This window comes from Rhinolophus sinicus, chromosome 16, assembly GCF_057876585.1.
Source record: "Rhinolophus sinicus isolate RSI-liver-muscle chromosome 16, RSI-T2T, whole genome shotgun sequence".
Classification (NCBI taxonomy): domain Eukaryota; kingdom Metazoa; phylum Chordata; class Mammalia; order Chiroptera; family Rhinolophidae; genus Rhinolophus; species Rhinolophus sinicus.
The window spans coordinates 47599218-47622218 of NC_142516.1; the positions used below are offsets into that span (position 1 = coordinate 47599218).

Genomic DNA, 23001 nt, shown 5'->3' on the forward strand with positions numbered 1-23001 from the left:
AAGTAAACAGCACCTCCGTTAGTCAACAGCCTTCACTACAAAGGCTGGAAGAGAAAAACAATGGATCACACAGACAGGTCCTGGGCTGGCTCGGCAGAAACACAGTCATGGAGCCACCTCGCACGGACTTACGCTGCAGGATCTTCTGGCTGCAAATATCTGGAGGTAGCGAAGGGCGGCTGCCACCAAGCAGACGGTGGTGGTCAGGGCATTCAAGGCACACAAGGCGAAAAGGACTTTCTAGGACAAGGAAACAATGAAACCACTGAGTATTGCAAAGCACGTGACCAGAATGCAATATAAAAACCTTAAAAAAATAATAATAATAATACTGTCCCAATAAGACAATCCTCATGAGAAAATGCACGTTGCAGGGCTTAGGAAAAATGCACACAGTAAGTGCCGAAATAAATGCTGGTGATTATTATGACTCTCATGCAATAGCGAGTACTTCTTAATTTGCAAAACTTATCCTAGAAACTTCCTGTCCCAAAAAGACCAGATACTACAATATTTCTTTTTGCAAGCCTCAGACTGCTGTCTGGAAACATTCCTTCCAGGAGAGCAATGAGTTTCTCTTCCGAAGTTGGCGTCCCCCAGTGACATCAATTCCCAGCCTCCCCCTCCCACAGCCCCGCACCAGGACAGCTGGCTGCTTGATTTGTGGCCACTGATTCTATTTCAGGAGCTATTGGCAGAGCTGCTGGGGGCACGCAACTAGGACAACGGAGGGGGCAGGCCGCCCAAGTGTAAACAGGGCTTTTCTCTTATAAACACACATCTCAAAATAGCAGCAAAGGCGATTCCAAAACTTTCTGTTGCCACAGTCCTGGCTCCTGAGTGGGGATTTCCCCAAGCTCAGTCCTGGCTCAGAAAGTATGGGGGTGACTCAGCTACCAAAAAACCAGAAGCCAAAGAAAGAGGGCCATTTTTACATCCTGCATAACCCATAGAGCTGGCAGCTTCTCTCTCTGCTTAGAGATTCCTGCTCCCCACAAAAAACAAACCCAAAACAAAGATCTAAAGAAAGCTATTAGTAGTCGACTATCCAAAAGCTAACACCTCAGGATTCACCAACCCATCTTGTCACCCACTGGGCTAATGTGCCTTAAGTCAGGACACAATTTTCATCCAATTCCCGAATAAAGGTTAATTTTGTATTTCTCTTCAACTGGGATCATTTGTTTTTCATCTCTTTTGCTTAGTATTGTTGCTGCATTTAAACAAGAAGTGCTTGAATTTCTCTTGTATTTTCTGGCCAATATCTCTCCTTAGTCTATGTGTCCTACAATGGCAGCGCTCATTTACACGAACAACGGAGTATCAGAACAATGACAAATGGGCATGCAATTTACAGCTTTTGTTAAAAGCTACATCATATATATGTAGCTACATATATCTGTGTACGTGTGAACACGTGTATAAAAACACATATACATACATATGTGTATATTTAGGCTCCTTTACATTTTTTACTATCATATAACTCTTGAACACAAAGAAAGCCATCCACATATAGTTTAAGAGACACACAATAATCTGTGGCTCTTCCTGTGTTCAATTCTGTCTCTTGGTCCCTGATGAGGGGTTGCTCAGGTCTCCTTTCAGCAGTGTCACTGTTTGAAGGAGGTCACGGGGTAGGGATATTTCAAGTAACTATGCCTTCTCTGGGGACCCTGCGGTGTATCTATTGCTGGAATCCATTTCGGGTACCTTAAGTAGAAGGTGAACGGCGCTGCAAGGCTGAACCGGGAAGAGTTTCAAGGCATTTTCTTTGTCTGTGCATTTGGCTGGTTGAAATTCTTCACAACAGAAGCAAATCTTGCCTTCACCTAAGTCCACCTTAAGAGGGAGAGGCAGAACAATAACTCAATTATTAAGAAAAAAATACACAGGCTACACTACAGACCGCCAATCCTACAGAATGAGATATGGCAGGGTTCAGAGTCAGGCAGTGTCTGTATCAGGATATAGGCTAGGGTATGCTGTGGTAGCAGCCAGCCCCCAAATTCCCGGGGCTTAACCAACCAAGGTTATTTCTTGAATATGCTACACGTCCATTGCAGGTCAGCAGGGGACTCTGCTCATCATATTCCCTTAGATACACAGGTTGATGGAGCATCTACCATCTCAGGATTGATTATCACTATGCCAGAGAGATGGAGAACACAAGACGAACGCTGTTTCCCCGAAAATCAGACCTCACCGGACAATCAGCTCTAATGCGTCTTTTGGAGCAAAAATTAATATAAGACCCGGTACTATTGTATTATATTATATTATATTATATTATATTATATTATATTATATTATATTATATTATATTATATTATATTATTATATTATATTATATCTCTGGTCTTATAGCAAAATCAGACCAGTTCTTATATTAATTTTTGCTCTAAAAGATGCATTAGAGCTGATTGTACAGCTAGGTCTTACTTTCGGGAAAACACAGAATCACACATTGGCACTTAAAGTAGGGTTGCCAGATAAACCACAGGACGCTCAGTTAAACTTGAATTCAGACAAATAACAGACCATTTTTCAGTATATGTCCCAAATACTGCATAAGACATATTTATAGTAAAAAAAACAACAAGCAAACAAACAAAAAACCTATTAGCTGTCTATTTGAAATTCAAATTTAATTGGGTGTCCTGTAATTTTATTGGCTAAACCTGGTAACCTCAGCTTAAATCTTCCTCTTGGAAATGACACTCATCACTTTAGTTCACACATCATTGCGAAAGTAAATCACAAAGCCCCACCAAACTCCAAGAGGACAAGAAAGACCAATGCAATATGTGCCTGTAAGAAACCCAGGGTGTATTTGGTGTCCAGTAGCCCTAAACCACGTAGGCTCTTTAAGATCTCTTAGTTCATATCTTCCATGTTTTCTTTGTTGACGTGGTAACGTCACTGATGAGTAATCTCGTATATATTTTAGTGAGATGCTTTGCAAACTTGTGGTCACTTTTCCAAGTTTCCCTTAAGTCAAGTTGTGAAAATAAGTAATACGTGATCATAGCTCATAAAACTCATAATCTGGAGGCAGAGGTTTGTCCTTACTTGCTCTGCTGCTTGAGCTGTTGAAGTTGGCTATCCTATCTTGGCTGAAAAAAAAGGCCACACCTCTTTCACACTTGTTATTAACCAGGCAGCTTTGACTTTACTAGCTGCAAATTTCTGAAGAAATCTTTAAGAATGACTGACCATCTGCAATGGTTTAGTTACTAAACGGAAAAAAAAAAAAAAGTTTTTTCTTACTGAATTAAGATTCTTACAATCTCATCTTAGTAATAAATTTCATGCTATTTTTCCAAATTATGAGTTCCTTATAACACCAGTTGACTAGGAAGCTAAAGAAAAATAATTCCACTACTGGATTGCACATTTTTTGGCTTGGTTGTAGTTTTCCTTCTTTTTATGAGATGGAACTCTCACACACACACACAATTTACATACACAAACCTAAGCATACCATTCAAGGAATTCTGAGCAATGCATACACCTGTGTAACCGGAACCCTTATGAACATAGAGGACATTACTGTCAAGAGTACGTTTCCCACACCCCTCCCCATCAATCCCTGTCCACACCCTCCCGGAGACAACCACTGGTTTGTTTTTTTTCCTATATAGATTAGTGTTGCCTCTTCCAGAACTCCAAGGATTCTGTAACATTTCCTTGTCCTTAAACCACATTGAAAAGGATACATTATTATATCAAACACTGATGACCAGATTTTGATACAAATTATCCCGCTGATTACAAAGAATTACAATGAGAGTTGCCTGAACGGACTCCATAATCTATCAATTCATCCCCACTTGGTCTCTGTCCTTTCCTGGTTTGTTCATGGGGATTATTGCAACAATGTCCCCACACCTAGATCCACAACCCCGCCCCCCCACAGACACACAAGGGCACAGGCTGTTTATATTTGAGTTTTTCTTCCATTGTCTCACATTTTTAAAGATATATCCTGCTGCAAATATCTATACTAGATTCTTTCCTTCTAAAGGAAAACGATGGTGCCCATTCAGACAGGATTTCTCTAGGCAGGGTCAAGGCCAGTGGGAACTTTTCTTTCCTCTCAGGGATTACTGGCTTTTCTTGGCCCCTCTTCCATAATTAATAACAGTCCTTACACTGGGCTAAATTCAGCAGGTAAATAGTACTCCCAGGGGGCTTCCTCCTTCAGTTTCCAGCTGAGAACTTCCTGTTTTGCTACTTACAGCACTATTTAGTAGTAACAAATAAGCAGCTAACAGAGATGATACATTGATACATTCTGCACATGGGTACATGCTGCTCATGTACACAAGGCCCTCTACTCTCCAAACAGGCACCAAGCTCACTTTTTCCAGCATGACACAGGGCAATTTCTATTTCTTGTACTTGTGTAAGCCTCAAGATCTTACCCGAAGATTCCACCTCCCTCAGTTAAGATGAGGTGTCATCTTACAAAGTACTCCCTTCCCACAACGAGTCCATTCTTGATACAAGAGTTGAGAGAGAAACCGGGCCTGTGTGGGCTGCACACACATGGCTGCATTAGTCACGCACCAGACATCCGAATAGACAGAAACATTCGGGGTGAGCCAGTCTGGATGGCAAAATTTTCCAGATGAGTGAAGGTTAATCCTTTTAAACAAGACTATTTGAAAGTTTAATGACTATGCAAATGATAATGAATATCAATGAGTGTGCCCCACTGATACAAGAAGCCCTGAGGCTCTGTACAAAATGCTTCTAGGCAACTGTGCATTTTGTGTTCAGCGTTCTTCCTGTTCCTAGTCCTTCATCTCCCTTCTTAATCCCATCTCTGCTCTGATAGGCCAGTCGATCAAGGAACACACATGGTCAGGCAAGTTAAGAAAGTTTATTAAGAGAAAGTCTATTTTATTAAGAGAAAGTCTATTTTATTAAGAGAAAGTCTATTTTATTAAGAGCAAGTCTATTTTATTAAGAGAAAGTCTATTGGGCTGAACAAAGACAGCTATAGCCCGGGCTGCACGTCTAAAGGAGTCTGACTTGCAGTCCCAAGGGAGGGGGGTGAGGAAGGTTTTATAGGGACTGTGCTGACAGGGTAGCATTGTTTGAATAGAAAATGCTGACTGCCTGTAAGCCAGTAGCTGTTTTGTGGCATTTTCTGTTATCAAAAGTTTGGCTATGTCTGCAGGCCAACAGACATTTTGTTGTTTTCTTGCAGACACGGCTCTGTCTGTAAGTCAAGGTCTCTGAGACCTAACATTCAGAGACCTAACATTAAGTCAAGGTCTCTAACATTCAGACCTAACATGCTCAATGTTTCTAAAAACTAATTTTAACTTCTCACCAATCTCTAACCTACCTGCAAACAAATCTGTTCAAGTCTCCCCAATCCTAAATGAAAAACATCCATCCTTCAATCTTGACACTATTAACTGAAGCTGTCATCCTCTCCTTCCTCCCACCATCACCCTATATTTTCACTCTCAACCCTAGAATCTTCTGGGAAGCTTTAAAAAGAAATGGTGATGCCATCTTTAGCAATTAGGTAACTGCAAATTAAAGTAAAGATGAGATCTCCCTTCAGCTCCATTAGACTGGAAAAAATTAAAGAGAAAGAAACACTTGTTGCAGGTGGAGGGTCACTGGTAGAAATGTTGAGTTGAAGCCCTTTATTAAAGGAACTAACAATATGTTCTAAATTAAAAATACTTATTCCCCAACCACTTTGGAAAACCATTTAGTCGTTTTTTATAAAGTTAGACATCTAGTTATCACATAACCCAGCAGTTCTATTGATATGTATTTACTCAAGAGAAACAAAAACAGGCCCACACACAAAAAAAATCTATACAAAAATATCGCCCATAATTCTCCCAAACTAGAAATGCAAATGCCCATCAACAAGAGAATGGATAAAATTGTAGTATTTATGTACAGTGAAATACTGCATCGCCGATACCAGAAAAAAAGCAAACAACTGATGTAACAGAAACAAAAACATGGATGAATCTCAAAAACTTCACATTCAGCAAAATAAGTCAGACACAAAAAGGTACATATCATATGACTCCATATGTATGAAGGTCAAGAAAAGGCAAACTAATCTATGGGGAAAGAACTGGAACAGTGGTTGCCTATGACAGAGTAGAGATTGCCTGAGAGAAGACACCAGAGGACTCCCCTCCCCTCCCCCTCCCCCTCCCCTCCCCCCTCCCCCTCCCCTCCCCTCCCCTCCCCTCCCCCCTCCCCCCCTCCCCCCTCCCCCCTCCCCCCCTCCCCTCCCCCTCCCCCCTCCCCTCCCCCCTCCCCCTCCCCTCCCCTCCCCCTCCCCCTCCCCCCTCCCCCCTCCCCTCCCCTCCCCTCCCCTCCCCTCCCCTCCCCTCCCCTCCCCTCCCCTCCCCTCCCCTCCCCTCCCCTCCCCTCCCCTCCCCTCCCCTCCCCTCCCCTCCCCTCCCCTCCCGGTGTTTTTCCAGGACCCATCAGCTCCAAGTCAAGTAGTTGTTTCAATCTAGTTGTGGAGGGCACAGCTCACAGTGGCCCATGCGGGGATCAAACCAGCAACCTTTTTGTTAAGAGCACGGCGCTCTAACCAACTGAGCTAACCAGCCACCCCTAGGACTTTCAAAAGTGCTAAAAATGTTCTAGATCTTGTTTGGGGTGTACACATGAGAGTATTTGTCAAGATGAAAATACACATTGGTCAAAATTCAATGAACTGCACACTGAAGATGTGTGCGTTTCACTGTTCATAAATTTTAGCTCAATTAAAAAAAAATAGTCATCAAATGGTTGAATGTGTAACAAAAACTGAGACAAGCAGAAGCACAATCACTGTCCCGGGAAGTGACTCCACTTAGGGGAAAGCCCCCACAGGGACATGCGGGATGGTAGTCTAGCAGCATTGTTTCTAGTGGACAAAACCCAAACCATGACAGACAAGAAAATAGAGAACTAACTTGTAAAGAAATAAAGGGCGTTACATCTGTTTCTACTATATATTTAAGTGAGAAAAAAACAATATGCAGGGAAGTAGATACAATATATTCCATTTAAAAAAAATAGATTACGAATCACCCCACCCCATACACATTTATGTAAGATTCTATGTGCATTGGAACATGAAAGGGAACATCCCAGCTTGTTACCATGGATTTGGGGTGACTGATGTGGGTGAAGAGGGAAAGAGGAAAGAAGAGCATCTCCTCCCCCAAAAGGCTTAATCTGTCAAATAGCCTCCCTAATGAAAAACAATTACAGTATATGGTCCTGTTGAGGGAAAATTATGTGAGAAATACAAAAGAAAAATCATCAAGTAGTTAACTGTGCTATCCCAGAATAGTAAAATTTCAAATGATTTTTAAAAATTCTGTCATTCATATATATATATATATATATATATACCCAAAATTTTACAATTATATAACCAGAAATAATTGCAGAGTTGGTTTTGTGGTGGGAAATTTTTTTAATTAAAAATACACTTAAAAGCTAAAAAAATTTAAAAAAATAAAAAATAAACAAAAAAAAAATCACCTCATGTCCAGGCCCCCACTTTAGGGCAATTAAGAATCTCTGGATGTGGGTGGGGCCCAAGTTTGAGTATTTCTCCAAAGGCTGTGATAAAGCCCTGGGAGTAACCCCAGGTTATTCTAATACGCAGCCAGAGTACAGGACCACAGAATGTCTCAGAAAAGTCAACTACAAGTATATATACCTTTAACCCCTGCAATCTGGCTTCTTTTTTCTCCAGAACTATGATGATCTAGTCACTAGGCAAACTTTAACACCGTCTTCCAAATCCTCTCTTCTCTTGGTTTCTACCTACTTCCTGTATTTATTCATTGTTCAAGGTCCATCTCAATACCTATATTTCAGGTAGCCTCCCCCACCAGTCCATGGGTACACGCCCTTCTTTTGCATCCCTTTGCATGCACTGCATCTCACTCTGATAGCTGGTCACAGTCTACCTTGCTCTGCAGTTGGGCGTTTATTCATTCCTTCCACCAACAATGACCAAGCATGGGCCACGTGCATCCGACTCCTCTTGCTGCACAATACACTTCTAGATGAACAACAACATCTGACTTTGCTTTCGCCTCTGCAGCCTCTAACACAGTGTCTTGCATGTAACAGATGCTACAATTTTGCCCAATCGTCTTTCAATATATTATGACTTTTCACTTCCAGCCTGTGTGTACTCTTTTTGCCCCTTCTAATTTGCTGTGTGATTAGTAATTGGAAAATCAAGCTTTGTTCCAAAAATTTTTTCCTGGGAACTCTCTGTATATGAAGAAATGTTTAGGGGGCTGCTAAAAACTCCCATGATAATAGAGAACCAGATACTGTCCTCAGGGAGATTCTAGCCTGGAAGAAGAAAGAAGACACATATATATAAATATCTTTAGCCCCCTCCACCACCACCCCCAAAAAAGGATAAATTCCTAAGAGATGCACAGATAGTACATTCTGGAAGATTACCTTCTGTGGGGATGAGGGAATATTTCTTGAAAGAGAGCATCTAGGAATGGGCCTTCAAAAAACTGATAATATTTGGATGAACACAGAAGTAAGGGACAGGGAATTCTGCAGGGAGAGACAGCGTTGTTAGAAATAAGAAACTAGGGCAGGAACCTGGGTAATGACACGCAGGTTTTGGCTCAAATACAGGGAGCATAAACTGTGGCAATGAGAGGACGGGATGAGGGCGAATTGCAGAGAATCTGAAAAACCAGAAAAGGTTGTGATCTTGTGACTTCATAACCTAAGGTTATTAAGTAATGAAATGACAAAAATCCCAAAAGGTGTAAAGCACTGATAAGAAAGGCAAACAGTCCCTAAGGAGATTTCCTATTTGGGAAAGTCATGAGTTTCACTGCAAGGGCTTTATCACAACCTTTGGAGAAATGTGGCCGCCTTCTCTGCTTGCACCCTGCCGGCTTTGGAACGGTGAGATTGCCTTGCCACCAAGTTCCAAATAGATGGGATTCATTACAACTCCTAAAAAGCCCTTTTACTTTTTGCTTTGTGCCACAGGGAGTTATCCGTTACTAAGAAACCTTTTTTAGAAGTTTAGAGATGGCCAGCAATTCCACTTCTGGGTATATACCCCCAAAGAATTGAAAGCAGGGTCTCACATGGATATTTGTAAACCCCTTTTCATAGCACAATTGTTCACAATAACACCAAAAGAGAAAAGCAACCCAATTGTCCACTGATGGATGAACAGATAAACAAAATGTGTCATATACATACAATGAAATATGATTCAGCCTTAAAAAGGAAAGAAATTCTGACACATGCTACAGCATGGATAAACTTTAAGGACATTATGCTAAGAGAAATAAGCCAGTCACAAAAAAAAAACACAAAAAAAAAACTGTATGATTCCACTTATATGAAGTACCCAGGGCAGTCAAATTCACAGAGTCAGAAAGAAGAAGAGCGGTTGTCAGCGGCTGGGGATGCGGGAATGGAGAGTTGTTTAATATGTACAGTTTCAGTTTTGCAAGATGTAAAGAGTCCTGGAGATTGGTTGCTCAACACTGTAAATGTACTTCACACTATTGTATGGTTAGGGTGATAAACGTTACGTGCATTAAGCCACAATTAAAACTTAGAAAAAAATTAACAGGTAGCACAGGTCCAAAACCTCTTATACACAATTCTAAAATCCAAAAAGCTCGGAAAACCAAGTTTCCATTACCTGGGTGCTACCGAATAAACAGTGCATGTATCACGTTTATCTTCTAAAAAGTCTGAACAACTCTGAATGCTGAAACACACCTGGCCTCCAAAGGTAATGGATAAAGCACTGCTGACCTCTATTCTGATAATATTCATGTTTCCTCGTTAGATGAAAGCAAACAGATATTGATTGTGGACACCTAATCCATCCATTCACTAACTAATGATGCTTTGTATTACTGTGCTTCTGGAGTTCTGTTGGTTGGCCCCTGCTTTGGAAAAAAAAAATAATGGACAACCTGAGTAAAATAATTAGCAGGCAGCTTCCTTTTAGCGACTTCAGGTTTCACTTTAGGACACGGCCTGGTGCTGGATGTTGCCAGCCACACACTAGCATCCGAGGAAAGCCAGACAGGCCAGGGCCGGCCAGCCCCAGGGCACTGTGATTTCAGGACTGCTTACCAGATCACACCTGGGCACACTGGACACAAACTGGGCCCCTTGGCAGCCTAGGATGAATCCAGCTAAATTTAAGAGGACACACACCACAGAAAGCAGCACAAACAGGTTTACCTGAAATGGCAAGAAAACCATAGTTAGAAAAAGACGAGAGTTAAATTCCGAAAGAGTTTTTTCTCAATAACACAAACTCACATTCTCTTCCTAGACGAAACATTTTTCTAAAAGTCAGAGCCATGTTTTTCGTGTCCAAACATTTTTTTTTTTTTTTTCACTTTTTAGAATTGTTTAAATGTGCTCAGGAATGCCATTGACTTTCAACTCTTCTCAGTAATTTCAAGTCCCTATTTTATTTTTCTTCTTTGTATATAAGGGTGTCCTGACTCCCTATCTTTTATCTTTTACATTAAGCCATGGCTAGTTCCTCCTTGAGCCATTGTTATTTTTTCGGAGTTTTGCAGGATCAAAGGTAAATAGACAAATGGAAAATTCTAGAATATAAGCAGAACCCAGGGAAGTCAAGGAGCTCAGAGCCATTACTAGACAGAAATCATTGTAAACAAGTGAAAATAAAGAAGAGGTGTGTGTTTTTTTTCAGTTCTGAACAGTTTAAGTACAAAAGAATAAGTATAGAGTGTTCTCCCATGTGCTTTTCCCCACAGTTAAATGTTACCTAAATGATTAAGAATTGACAGAAATCAACTCGACAGAAGCCAGTATTGACTTGGTGCAAATTGGAGACTACAAAGGCTTTTCAACTTGAGGACTATTTATACCAATATCAACCCTCATCACAAATACAAAAGCAAGTATAAAATATTGGAATGATGACTATAGTGTTAGAACCATGCAGCATTTCAGGTAGCTGATACGTCAACTCTAATAAAGAAAGCTTGTTCTTTATTGTTAGTGTTCCAAGAAGCTTCCAAGTACCACCCCAAATGCAAGTTATGAGTCAATATTTAATACCACACGATGCCTCTTTTCCTAAGAGGAATTCTTTCTTCCTCTCCAAGAGGAGTCTGGCTTCTGCTTTTTGTTACTGTGTAAAACGACTATGCTCTCTGTCATCCAATCTTGGGGAAAATGCTGCCGGCAGCTGCTGTGTTACTGCTTCCCAGGCTAGATTCCTGAGTGTCTGTAGGACTTGACTTGAGCAGCCTGTACACATGGCCCCTCTTGCGCTGTGTTGTGAGCTTTGTGGAAAAGGAGAGTGCGTAACTGGCATAGGACAGAACCGGGTCTTCTCGCTTGGGCTTCTTCTATGCAGGGGCAGCTGCTACTCAGAGAGACCTTATCGATCTGGAATCCTCGCACCAGCGACACCGTTATTGTCACTACGGGGAAGACTTGCACTTTCCTTTGGAATATCAGATGCCTTAAAAAGAAAGTGTGGTGATAATCCCTATGCCCACCGGCACACCACTAATCTTCATAATGAAAACTTAGCAGCATCAGATGTAAATGGGTGAGAGGCCATTACCCAACACTGAACCCCAAACCTCTTCATTAAAATCTGAAATCCAGCGCGTCAAGTGACACCATTAGGATAATCAATAGGCAAAGAACCTTTATCCAGAATATACACATAACTCAGTAATAAAAAGACAAACAACCCAAATTAAACACTGGGCAAAAGAATCGAACATATATTTCACAAAAGGAGATACAGGGATGGCCACAAAGCACATGAAAAGGTGTCAACATCGATAGTCATCATTAATGCAAATTAACACCATAATGAGATACCAGTTCACACCAAGGTTAAAATTAAGAAGACTGACCACAGCAAGTATGAGTGAGGAGGGGGAGCCCGTGGACTCCCAGGCATCACTTGTCCAGGTATAAAATGGTACCACCACTTTAGGAAAGTGTTTTCCAGTTTCTTAAAAATTAAATATAATTCTCTCATGCAGAGGAATCCCAAATAATTTAGGGCAGAGATTTTCTGTCCTCACCTCCCTACTCCTTAAGTGTGGGCTGCACAAGGTGAGTGCCTTCCAGAGAATTCAGCATGAAAAGAGGAAGAAGAGTCACTTTCTAATGGGGAAACCAGACACACGACGTCAAGTCACGTTAACATTGCCGGTAAGTCATTGGTGGATGGCATGTACCCTTGGGATGATATGATGAGAATGGCATTTTACCTCTGGTGCTCTTCCTACCCCAATACCCATAATAAGTCTAATCATGAGAAAAACAGCAGACAATCCCAGCTGAGGCACATTCTACAAAATACCTGACAAGTACTCCTCAAAACAGTCAAGGTCATCAAAAACAAGAAACATCTGAGACATGGTCACAGCCAAGAAGAGCCTAAACAGACCTAACAACTAAATGTAATGTGGTGTCCTAGGGTGGGATCATGGACAGAAAAAGGATATTAGGTAAAAACTAAGGAAATCTGAAGTGCATAGCTTTTTGTTGAAAATATGTGTCAGTATTGGTTCATTAATTGTGACAAATGTGCCATACTAATGTAAGGTGTCAATAACGGGAAATTAGGTGTGAGGTATATAGGACCACTCTGTACTATCTTTGCAATATTTCTGTAAATCTAAAACTATTCTAGCACAAAAATTTTATTTAAAAAAATGCAAAAAAAGTCTAAATATACACCTACTCGGTAACCTACAATTCCACTCCTAGAAAAAGACCCAGAGAAGTAAGTGCAATTGCCCACAAAAGAACTTACAGAAGAATGTTTATAGCAGCTTTATTCATATTAGACCAAAAATGAAAAGAACTCAAGCATCCAACAACAGGAGAATAAAAAAAATTGTGGTATTTTCAAACAGTGGAATACTTCCAGCAATAAAAAAGGACACACTACTGATGGACAGCAGCGTGAAGGTTAAAGACATTACATTGAGTAAAACAAGCCAGATACTGTATGACTCCAGTTACATAACGTTCAAGAACAGAAAAATATGATGGTGATAGAAACCAGAAGAGTGGTTGCCCGTTTTCATAAAAGAGGTGTGGAATAAAGCGACTGACTGGGAAGAGATAAGGGAATTTTCTGGAGTGATAAAAATGTTCTATATCTTCTTTTGGATATTGGCTACCTGGGTGTGTCCAACTGTCAAAACTTAGCTAACTGAACATTTATGAGCTGGGATTTACATAAATAACTTTACATATTACATATATATATATATGATATATATAATATATATACAATATCACATATATATTATATATATTATATATATATTTATTTTATATATATAAATATATATATGTGTATTTTTTATTTTTTTTTTAACTGAGGAAGAAAATCCTGAGTCCAGCTGCCGGGAAGGAGTGTGAGATCATACAGTGGATGGGGCTACTTCTGAAATGTCAGAACAAACAAGGTGAGAGAATGCCCCCGGGGATTCACTGCCTGTGAGGCTTCACTTTTCTCCTGCACTGAAGGGTCTGCCAATAAGAAGCTAGAGTCAAATCACCAGAATCCCACCCCTTGCAAAGCCCAGAATGAGCAGCTAAGCGGAGGCACATAGTATGTGTAAAAAATCACCATGTGCTGTTCCCCAGATTTATTCATGAACATGGCTTTTTAATTATATTATTACAACTCTGGCCAAACTGATTGGCCAAATAGCCACTTGAATTACTCTAGTATAAACCACTGTGCAAATATCAGACATGGGGGTTGTTAAGATACCAAGCATATGTCTTTCAGAGGTTGGATCAGGTTCAGGGGTACAAAATATTAGTTATCAGAGACCCATTTGGATTTACAGGGACCTTCAGAATGGACCGCTCTGGCTTTAACCCAGTTATAATGGTATAACTCCCAAAACCCAATTTTCCATCCCAAACATCACCAGATGGCGTCCCTTCAAACAGAAGACCGTGAAACATCAGCTACTAATGCAGAACATCAGAGTCACAAAGCCCACTCAGCTATATCTGGAAAGAGGAAGAATTTATGTCGCTTATATTGTCATCATTCTTTCCTTTAAAAAAAGATCAGTGCTGCGATCTGAGTTTCTCTTTGTGGAAAGCACCTGATTGGGAAATCAGGAAACCTGGTTCAAATTCAGGCTTTCCCACTTGTTATCTTAGACAAGTGGTGCTTGTGATGTCTTAGGCAACCTCCGTGAGACTCACTTTTCTCATCTGTTAAACAGATCTATCTTTCAACCTACCTCACAAGATTATTGAGAGAATAAGACAAATTTATATCTATGAAAGTCCGTTGTAAAAGTGCAAAATACTATGTGAGAAGTTGTCTGATGATTAACCATAGGCATTTCCTCTTTGGGTGAGTAGCTTTGCTATTGCACAGTGAATTGCACCAAGTCTGCTACCAGCATTTTGTTCTTATGTTTGTGACACACCTGAATTTATGGCAGCTGGAAAGGGTACTCCATTGTAAGAATAATCTGCAGGTATATTGTTTCCAAAACTTCTCTCTAAAAAGAATTCTTTCCGCAGTCTGCTTTAGGAACGCACTCCAGGCTTCCGTTCAATTCACCATTTTAAACCTATTCATTTTTAAACTACCGTGACACTCTTCACTACCCTGCTCTCTTCCCAGGGAGGCTATATGAATGGGGCTCCTTTGCCCTCTGGCCTCTAGTTACTTTAACCAACAGGGAGCCCTGACAGAAGATGTAAGGGAACAAGGAGAGTGAGGTTAATGTAGTTGTTTTCCTGGTTCTTTCTCTGCTGCCTCAGGCTGGCTGTGTCCCTCTGTGGAAAGCCACAGGTCCTGTCAAGGGGTCCTCTGTACATGATTCCAACTTCCAGATTTTGGCCACTGCTTCCTCTTCTCTCGTCAGGCCTGGTGGTAGTAACAGCGTCCCTGTTCCCTACACCCTGCACATACCTTTGTGAACAGGCTCTATATTAACCTCTTGTCAAGTTATAATTTTATTGTGTCATCTGTGTCCTGCTGAGACTTGACTGACACAACTTCTCTATAAAATTTTTCCTTATATTTAACCTAAATTTTTTCCTGCTCTTTGAGCCTAGTTCCTATTGATCTCACTTCAAATTTATCATCACCTACCTAAGGAGGTGAATGACATGAGTTACAGTTCCTGAATTCTACTGAAGCCAATTCATCATTGGGATTTACCATCCAAAAACAGAAAAGCCCAGAGCTCATGGAGAAATGTCCTTCTAGAACTTGTGTTGTAGACATGAAAGATAATGGGACCAAAAAAGTAGAGGGCTTGGCCCACTGCACCCTATGGCTTTTAAGGATAAGATGCAAAATCTATCCATATAAGGGTGAGATACACAATCCCAAGGTCCATAGATCAGGTCCTCTCCCAAGGACTAGCAACACGAGTGAAGCCTTTCATGCGTTGGGTATTATTATTACTAACTTGAATCATGACTATTTTATAACACTTATATACCAGGTGGCTTGATAAGAAAGGTATTATGTTTTCAATTCTGTATTTGGAATTCACCTCAACTCTGATCTTTTGCAATTGTGCCTTCAGATTTTAATTAAATGACCCAATAAAAGAATGTTTGGAGAACCTGAGGCTATCAAGAAGAAACATCACTTTCAATTTGCCTGTTCCTACCTGCTAAAAGCCCCTCATAATCCCCATCACATAATATCATTAAATAATTATGCCTATCACAGCTTGGTATTGTTGAATGTTTTTTTGATATAGATTTCATTCTCTAAATAGGTTGACCTTTCCCTACTGCCTAAGGACTTTTATTTTACTTCTTACTCCCCTACTGCTCCAAGCTCAAGATACAACCAAAACTGAACTATGCCTGCTTAAGTAAATAATTCCAGTAACTGTGTGAAGGTAGAGTAGTTTTAAAATGAGTAGGTTTAAAATGGTGAGTTGAACATAAGCATTTAATTCTACTAATCCCTGAAAACTCATTAAAATGGCAGTAAAGGAAAAAGTTCAAATGCAGAAATCCATAAAGACAGAGAAAATGGGAAAACAGCAACAAAATCCATAAAGAGAAAATGGGAAAACAGCAACAAAATTTTAGAAGCTAGAATGCCCCCGGTCAAGTGTGAATTGACTCAGTGGTCCTGAGAAAATGGAATCCTACAATAGCAATGAAGAAAGACAGAACTCAATAGGATTTACTACTCAGAATCTAAAAACAGGACTGATTGAGAGTCTAAAAAACAGTTCGAAAATGGTACAACCACTATGGAAAACTATTGGCGGTTTCTTACAAAGTTAAACATACACCACCCTATGATCCAGCAATTCACTTTTAGGTAGATACTCAGGACAAATCAATGCATATGTCCACAAAAAGACAAGTAAAAGAACGTTCATAGCAACTAATTCATAATAACCATAAAATAAAAACAATGTAAATGTCCAAGAATAGGAGAATGGATAAACAGATTATAGTATACTCATAGATGGAATGAAATCAGTGTTATGATCTGAATGTGTATGTCCCCCAAAATTCATATGTTGAAATCCTAACCCCCGAGATGATGGTATTAAAAGGTGGGGCTTTTGGAAGGTGATTCGGTCATGAGGGTGGAGCCCTCATGAAAGGGATTAGTGACCTTTTGTCTGTATCTATGTGTGTGGGTGTATTTTTTCTATTTAAATATCAAAAACTCACCAAATTCTTTACTCATGAGGAAAAACATCTCAAAAACTTTTCGTTTAAAAAATACTAATACTGTCTCAATCCTTTTCTTTCACATTCACATTCACTGGCACTCATTTAATCACCATGCCTTCTTTTTTCCACATGCAGCCTTTTCTACTGCTCAAAATAAATAGAAAACAAAATATACTTTTCTCACATGGGGCACAAAATCTGAACCTAAAACATAGGTGGTCTTAAATAATACTGAATGAATGAATAATTGAATGAATGAATCCATCAATCACTCAGTGAACAAATGAAAGCAAATTGATTCTTTATGATAAACACCACATAGAGGGTCTCAAGCATTCTCACTAATATTCTGGAACATATACAGACAGGCCCTGAAACGCAAACACAAAATTTATTCTCACTGCTTGCATGAAAATGGCTGCTACCATTGCTCTGGATGGGAACTCACCACTTCCTGGGGAAGGAAGATGGGAAGGGTTGGTGTCATGCTGGGCGTCAGGCGGAGTCTCTGCTCCCGCTCCCCATACAAGAACGCAGGATATGGTGAGGCCAAAAAGGAACACCCACGGAGCCATAGGTAGGGGAGTCATACCACTATATTCTCTCTGGCGGCACTATACTCTCACTGGAGGCTGGATCCACACTGTCCGCAAACCGCCATCCACGCTTGCCAGCCCAGCCGCCATCTTCTTGCTAGCCCCCATTCTTCTCTCTCCTTCTGCTAGCGTAGCCACAGCAGTTATATTAGTGGCCAATGGCTCACTGGTTACAGCTGACGGCCAACTAGCCACAGCTGATGGCCATCCAATCACATTGATGGTCATTTACTACCTGAGCCAGCACCTGTCTATGTGAGGCCGAGAGCCTGGAAACTACTTTCTGAGGCTCTGCCTCCACAGTTGGGACTCCTGTCCCATTATTGTGAAGAAAGAAGGAGTAGGGGTAGTGGGTAAGTAGGTGGAAGCACAACCTTAGAATTCAGGTTACATTTTCTATTAAAAGAAGAATGTCCTGTGATCTGGCTGGAAATCTGACATTTTAACATTTATGTTCTCGGAGACATAGAGTCCAAGCTCCAAACCACTCACCGATTAGTCACTGGTTTGTAAGACAAATTTCACAGAACCAATGATTGTTAATGTAACTGCATATGTGACTCTTAATATTTAAAATTTTAATTCAGTTTGGGGAAGCAAAGATGTAGAATCATGAGCAAAGTTACCTGAACACAACACAATGAGCTGGGGGAGGAAAAACTGAAGACAAGACATCAAACTGAAATCTTCCTGAAGTAGTTTAGCAAAATGAATGTTCTGATTGACCACCCAGCACCATGACAACCAGCAAAACATAATAAATCACAACCACTCACAAAGCCCAGATTCTTGCTGCTTTCCTGTTTCGGGAGCTCACACATGCACTGGCTTGGTCTGTCTGTGTGCTTTTCATCCTTAGACCCCAAGACAACCTATTCCCAGGCTTCACTCCCGTGACACCCTTTAAACTTCTTCCAGAAACTTGGCAGACATATTGCTAACATCCAGACTGGTTTTCCTTGCCAACAAGCCAAACATAGGCCCATTGCTCTGAACATAACCAGCTGGCTCTCTTTCCTCTCAAAGATGTTTAAGTCATGTTAGATTTACTCATGTTACAGCTGTACAAAGATTTTCTTTTTATAAAGTGTTTAAAATATAGTAACATTAATTTCCAATTCCTTTTGCAACAGGAGTGAAAGGCTTCTTCCTCTCTCCACCAAAATAAGACACAATTTTTCATCAGTTTGGGAACAGCTTCAAGATGAGCAACCGATAGTTGCTAATTCCTGATGAAAACGTACAAATCTCAGAGGTAGTTTCAAGGCTCTTTGCTTGTGAAAAAGGAATTCTGCCCTTCCGGTGGTCCTTTCCCCCATTCTCTTGCAGAACCCACGTCTCCCCGGGCTCCCTTTCAGCACAGGCCCCTCATTTCTCAGGAAACTGACTTTTCTCATGACCCAAGCAACCAGGCATAACAAACAAAGGGGATGCCTTCAGCATGCGTCTGGCTCCGTATTCCCCAGTACGACTTAGACAGCTCTGCTATGCCTAAATTAACATGTTCTCATCAGGAATGCGGCTACGACCAGGAGGAAAACATCCTAAGGAGAACCTTAAAAGAAATAAATTAAATGAGACTCTCAAAAGAAATAATCAGAAGGTTACGTGACACATAAGCTTGGCTATTCAAACAAGGTGAAAGAGTCAGAATGTAGTCTGCTATGCCTCTTGGGAAGAAGGTGGCAGAAGAAAGTTTGGATTTGAAGACAAAGGCAACTGAAAGTTAGTTCTAAATAAAATTGCACATCTATGAATCCTGAGACATCACTTTCCTTATTCCATTACTCTTTTCTCCTTTCCTTTGTACTTCTCTAATTTGTGTGCTCTTCTTGCTTCTGGCCTCTTCTCCACTGCTGTTAGTTTCTCAAGATTTAGTAAGTTAGAGAGTCAGATCTTATGACTCCCCAGCAATGATGATCACAGCTTTTTGAGAAGAATCTGCTACTCAGAGTCAAGTTTCCAAAAATGGCTACCATCAAGTCCCGCTCTGTAATCACAGGCTGTTTCTCACAGCAAGAGGTGAAGTCCAATCCATAAAATGGAATATTATCCAGCTGTAAAAAGGAAGTACTGACACACACTACAACAGAAATGAACCCTGAAAACATTATGCTAATTGAAACAAGCTAGATACAAAAGGACAAATATCGTATGATTATATTTATAGGAGGTCAAATTCATAGAGACAGAAAGTAGAATGGTGGTTAATGGGTACAGAGTTTTTGTTTGGAATAATTAAAAAGTTCTGGAAATGGAATTGTGCCTAATGGCACCTTCTGAGATGTGTTTTCCCGGCCCTGTCTCTCAGCAGACAACCAGAGGCTGGAGTGTCTGCTAACCCCCAACATGGTATGCCTCGGGTTGGTTACTAGGGGTCCTTTAAAGAGTAGCTCTGGAAAAAGCAATGGGGAGAGTCGCTTTCCTGTTGAGGCATGGCCGTCTAGACAAGCTGCAGGGCTGGGTGAGGTAATCAGAAATCCGTAAGTCTGTGCTTGTTAGATTTGATCATTCTTTACGGGTGTAAGAAAAGCCGGTCTGGAGTTGCTAAATGTTGTGCTAATTCGTTGGATAAAAATAAAAACACTGTGTGGACAAAAAAAAAAAAGTTCTGGAAATGGATAGTGCTAATAGTTGTACAGTGTGAATATACTTCATGCCATTGAAGGTATAAAAATGATCATTTTATGATATTTTACCACAATTTTAAAGAATCACAAACAAAAAAAGAAAGAAAGGAAAAGAAATGGCGTCCCATTCCCAATTGCCTTCCCCTTGATGCCAAGCGAGCCTTAGGAACGTGTGTGACCAATAGAATGCAGCAGAAGTGACATTCTGGGACACACAAGGCAAGATTATAAGAAGCCTGGGCCTCTTGGAACACTTATCTGAGACCCTCCCCCCCCAGAACCTACCCACCACGCAGAGTGGCTGTTACATGAGGAGGTCACATGTTCATGCGCTAGTCAGCAGCGCTTGCTAACCTCTCAGATGTGCCTTTTATATCAATACTGAAATGTGTACAGATGAAATGTTGTTAAGGGCTGGGGTTTATTTCAAAACAACCCACTGGTTAGGGGTGTAGATGAGGCAAGTCTGACATGGGTTAATGATTACTGTCGCGGGGCAATGGATACGAGGGGGTTTGCAGTGTGTCTCTTAGATTAGGAGTCTATTTGAAATTGACATCAAGAGAAGAAGGAAGAGGAGAAGAAGGAAAGGAATCAGAAGGAGGAGAAGAGGGAAAAGAAAAGAAAGGAAGGAGATGGAAAGGGGAAGAAGATAAAGGAGACAGATGAGAAAAAGAAATAAACCAATTTGACTCATCTCTTCACAAAGTCAATTAATTCCTAGAAAAAGGGGAAAAAAGTGGCAGAAGAGTATTCTAGAATACAAAAGACTAAAGAGACAATAATCAAATGAAATGACTGAACATTGATTGGATCCTGGATTTTTAAAAAAAAAAGAGGTTACACAGGAGTACTCACGTTTTGATAATATATCAAGCTGTACACATATACATATAGAAGTGTACACAAATCATACTTCAGTTAAAAAGATTTTTGATTAAGAATAATTTATACAGCATTTTGGAGTGACGGGAAATTTAAATATGGGCTGACTATTAGATGACATTAGGAAACTACTGATCATTTTCTTAGTTATGATAATGCTATTATGGTGAGGTAAAAATAAGACTATTTTTAGAAGCTGCCTCCTAAAGTATATAGGAGTAAAGAACCATGATGTCAGAAACTTTGAAATAGTTCAATGTAAAATCTTAACTTATGTATAGGCATAGCAAACATAGCAAAACATTAATAGCTACTGAATCTCAGTGGGAGGTATACAAGAATTTGTTGTGGTATTTGCTCAACTTTTCTATAAGTTTGAGAATTTTCATAATAAGACACATAATAAAAAATATTGGAGACTTTTTCAGGTGCTAAAGTAACAAGAAGTAGCGTTTGTCTACCAGCTAATACTAGTGAACTTCTGTCTAAAATAGCTAGATAATCTGCCTGGGGGTGTGAAGTTCCTGGTGGAATATTCCTTACAAGGTCAAGTCTTCTTTTCGGCATAGTGGGGTCATCTGCCTGCTTTTCTCAAACACACCCTAAAATAAAGCCTATCCATCACTAAGGCCGACTCAGTTGCACAGAGCTCCTGGGCAGCTCTCCCTCACAGACAAGTCTGTTGTGGAAAGAGACCCACACAAAGAAGGCAGTGATTAAAAGCATAAATCATTCTAGTTATGACTGAAGAACTAGACTGGTAATATTTGTAATGTTTGCAATATTTTTAAATAATAATAAACACATAACTGAGAATCATGTATTAACCCACTAATTCTATGAGATATTAGTATTCTCATTCTGAGGAAACTGAGGCACAGAGAGGTTAAGTAATTTGCCCAAGGTCACAAAGCTAGAAGTGGCAGAATTAGGATGCAGTTTCAGGTGGTCTGTCTCTAAAGTCCATGCTCTTAGGAGAAATGACAGCAAACATAAAGAAGCACAACTTCTATGAAAAGGGACAAATCAAGAGATCAAAAAAGAGTTTCTGAACATTAAAATACATAATTATCAAAATAAATACTTCAATAGGATGGCAGGAGAAAAACAAGAAAATACCCAGAATGTGAATTTAAAAAGCCAAAGAAATAGAAAATGTGAGATTGTGAAAAGCTAGGAAACAAAGAAGTCCAATATCTGATTGTTAAATGTTTTAGAAAGAAAGAGCAGAACAAATTGAAGGAAGGAAATAATCAAAGAAACTAAAAAATTGCTGTGTTAAAGAAAGACATGTCTTACACTTCATCAAAATTAAAAACTTTTGTGCTTCAAAAGACACCATCAAAAAAGTAAAAAGATAACCCACAGAATGAGAGAAATTATTTACAAATAATTTATCTGATAAGGGACCTGTAAAAAAAAAAAAAAAGACAAATAATCCAATTTAAAAATGGGCAAAGGATCTGAATAGACATTTCTCCAAAGAAGACATGCAAATATCAATAAGTACATGAAAAGATGCTCAACATCAAATCAAAACCACAGTGAGATGCCACTTCACACCCATAAGGATGGCTATTAATAAAAAAAAAAATACAGACAATGACAAGTATTGACAAAGATGTGGAGAAACTGTATACACTGCTGATTGGAATGTAAACAGGCACAGCCACTTCAGAAAACAGTTCCTTAAAGGGTTAAACAGAGTTACCCTACGACTCAGCAATTCTACTCCTAAGCATATAGCCAAGAGAAATAAAAGCACGTCTATAGAAAAAACTAGTACACTAATGCTCACTGCAGCATTCTTCATAATAACCCAAAAGTAGGAATGTCCATCAACGGATGAATAAATAAAATGTGGCAATCCATCAATGGAATATTATTCAAAAAGGGGAAAAGTACTAATCCATGCTGCAACATGGATTACCCTTTAAAACATTGTGCTAAAAAAAAAAAAAAAAAATCTGCCAAGTGAAAGAAGCCAGTTACAAAAGATCACATATTATATGATTCCATTTATTTGAAATACCCAGAATACACAAACTTACAGAGACAGAAACTGCATTGCGGTTTCCTAGGGCTGGGAGTATTGGGAGGAAATCAGGAATGATTTCCAATGGATACAGGGTTTCTTTTGGGGGTGATGAAAAGGTTCT

At 40.0% G+C, this 23001-nt stretch overlaps 1 protein-coding gene across 3 annotated transcripts in view; it reads right to left on the minus strand.

Moving 5' to 3' along the window:
* Positions 1-23001, minus strand: part of ENTREP1 (endosomal transmembrane epsin interactor 1) — a 60703-nt gene that overhangs the window by 14549 nt on the left and 23153 nt on the right. For 2 of the 3 annotated variants that reach the window (XM_074330530.2, XM_074330531.2), the window contains exons 3-5: positions 10147-10257; positions 1714-1842; positions 133-240 (exon numbers count right to left, since the gene is read on the minus strand). In XM_074330530.2, coding sequence (XP_074186631.2) covers positions 133-240; positions 1714-1842; positions 10147-10257 — 348 coding nt within the window. The remainder of the gene's footprint in view (positions 1-132; positions 241-1713; positions 1843-10146; positions 10258-23001) is intronic. The other variant, XM_074330533.2, reaches the window with a different exon arrangement.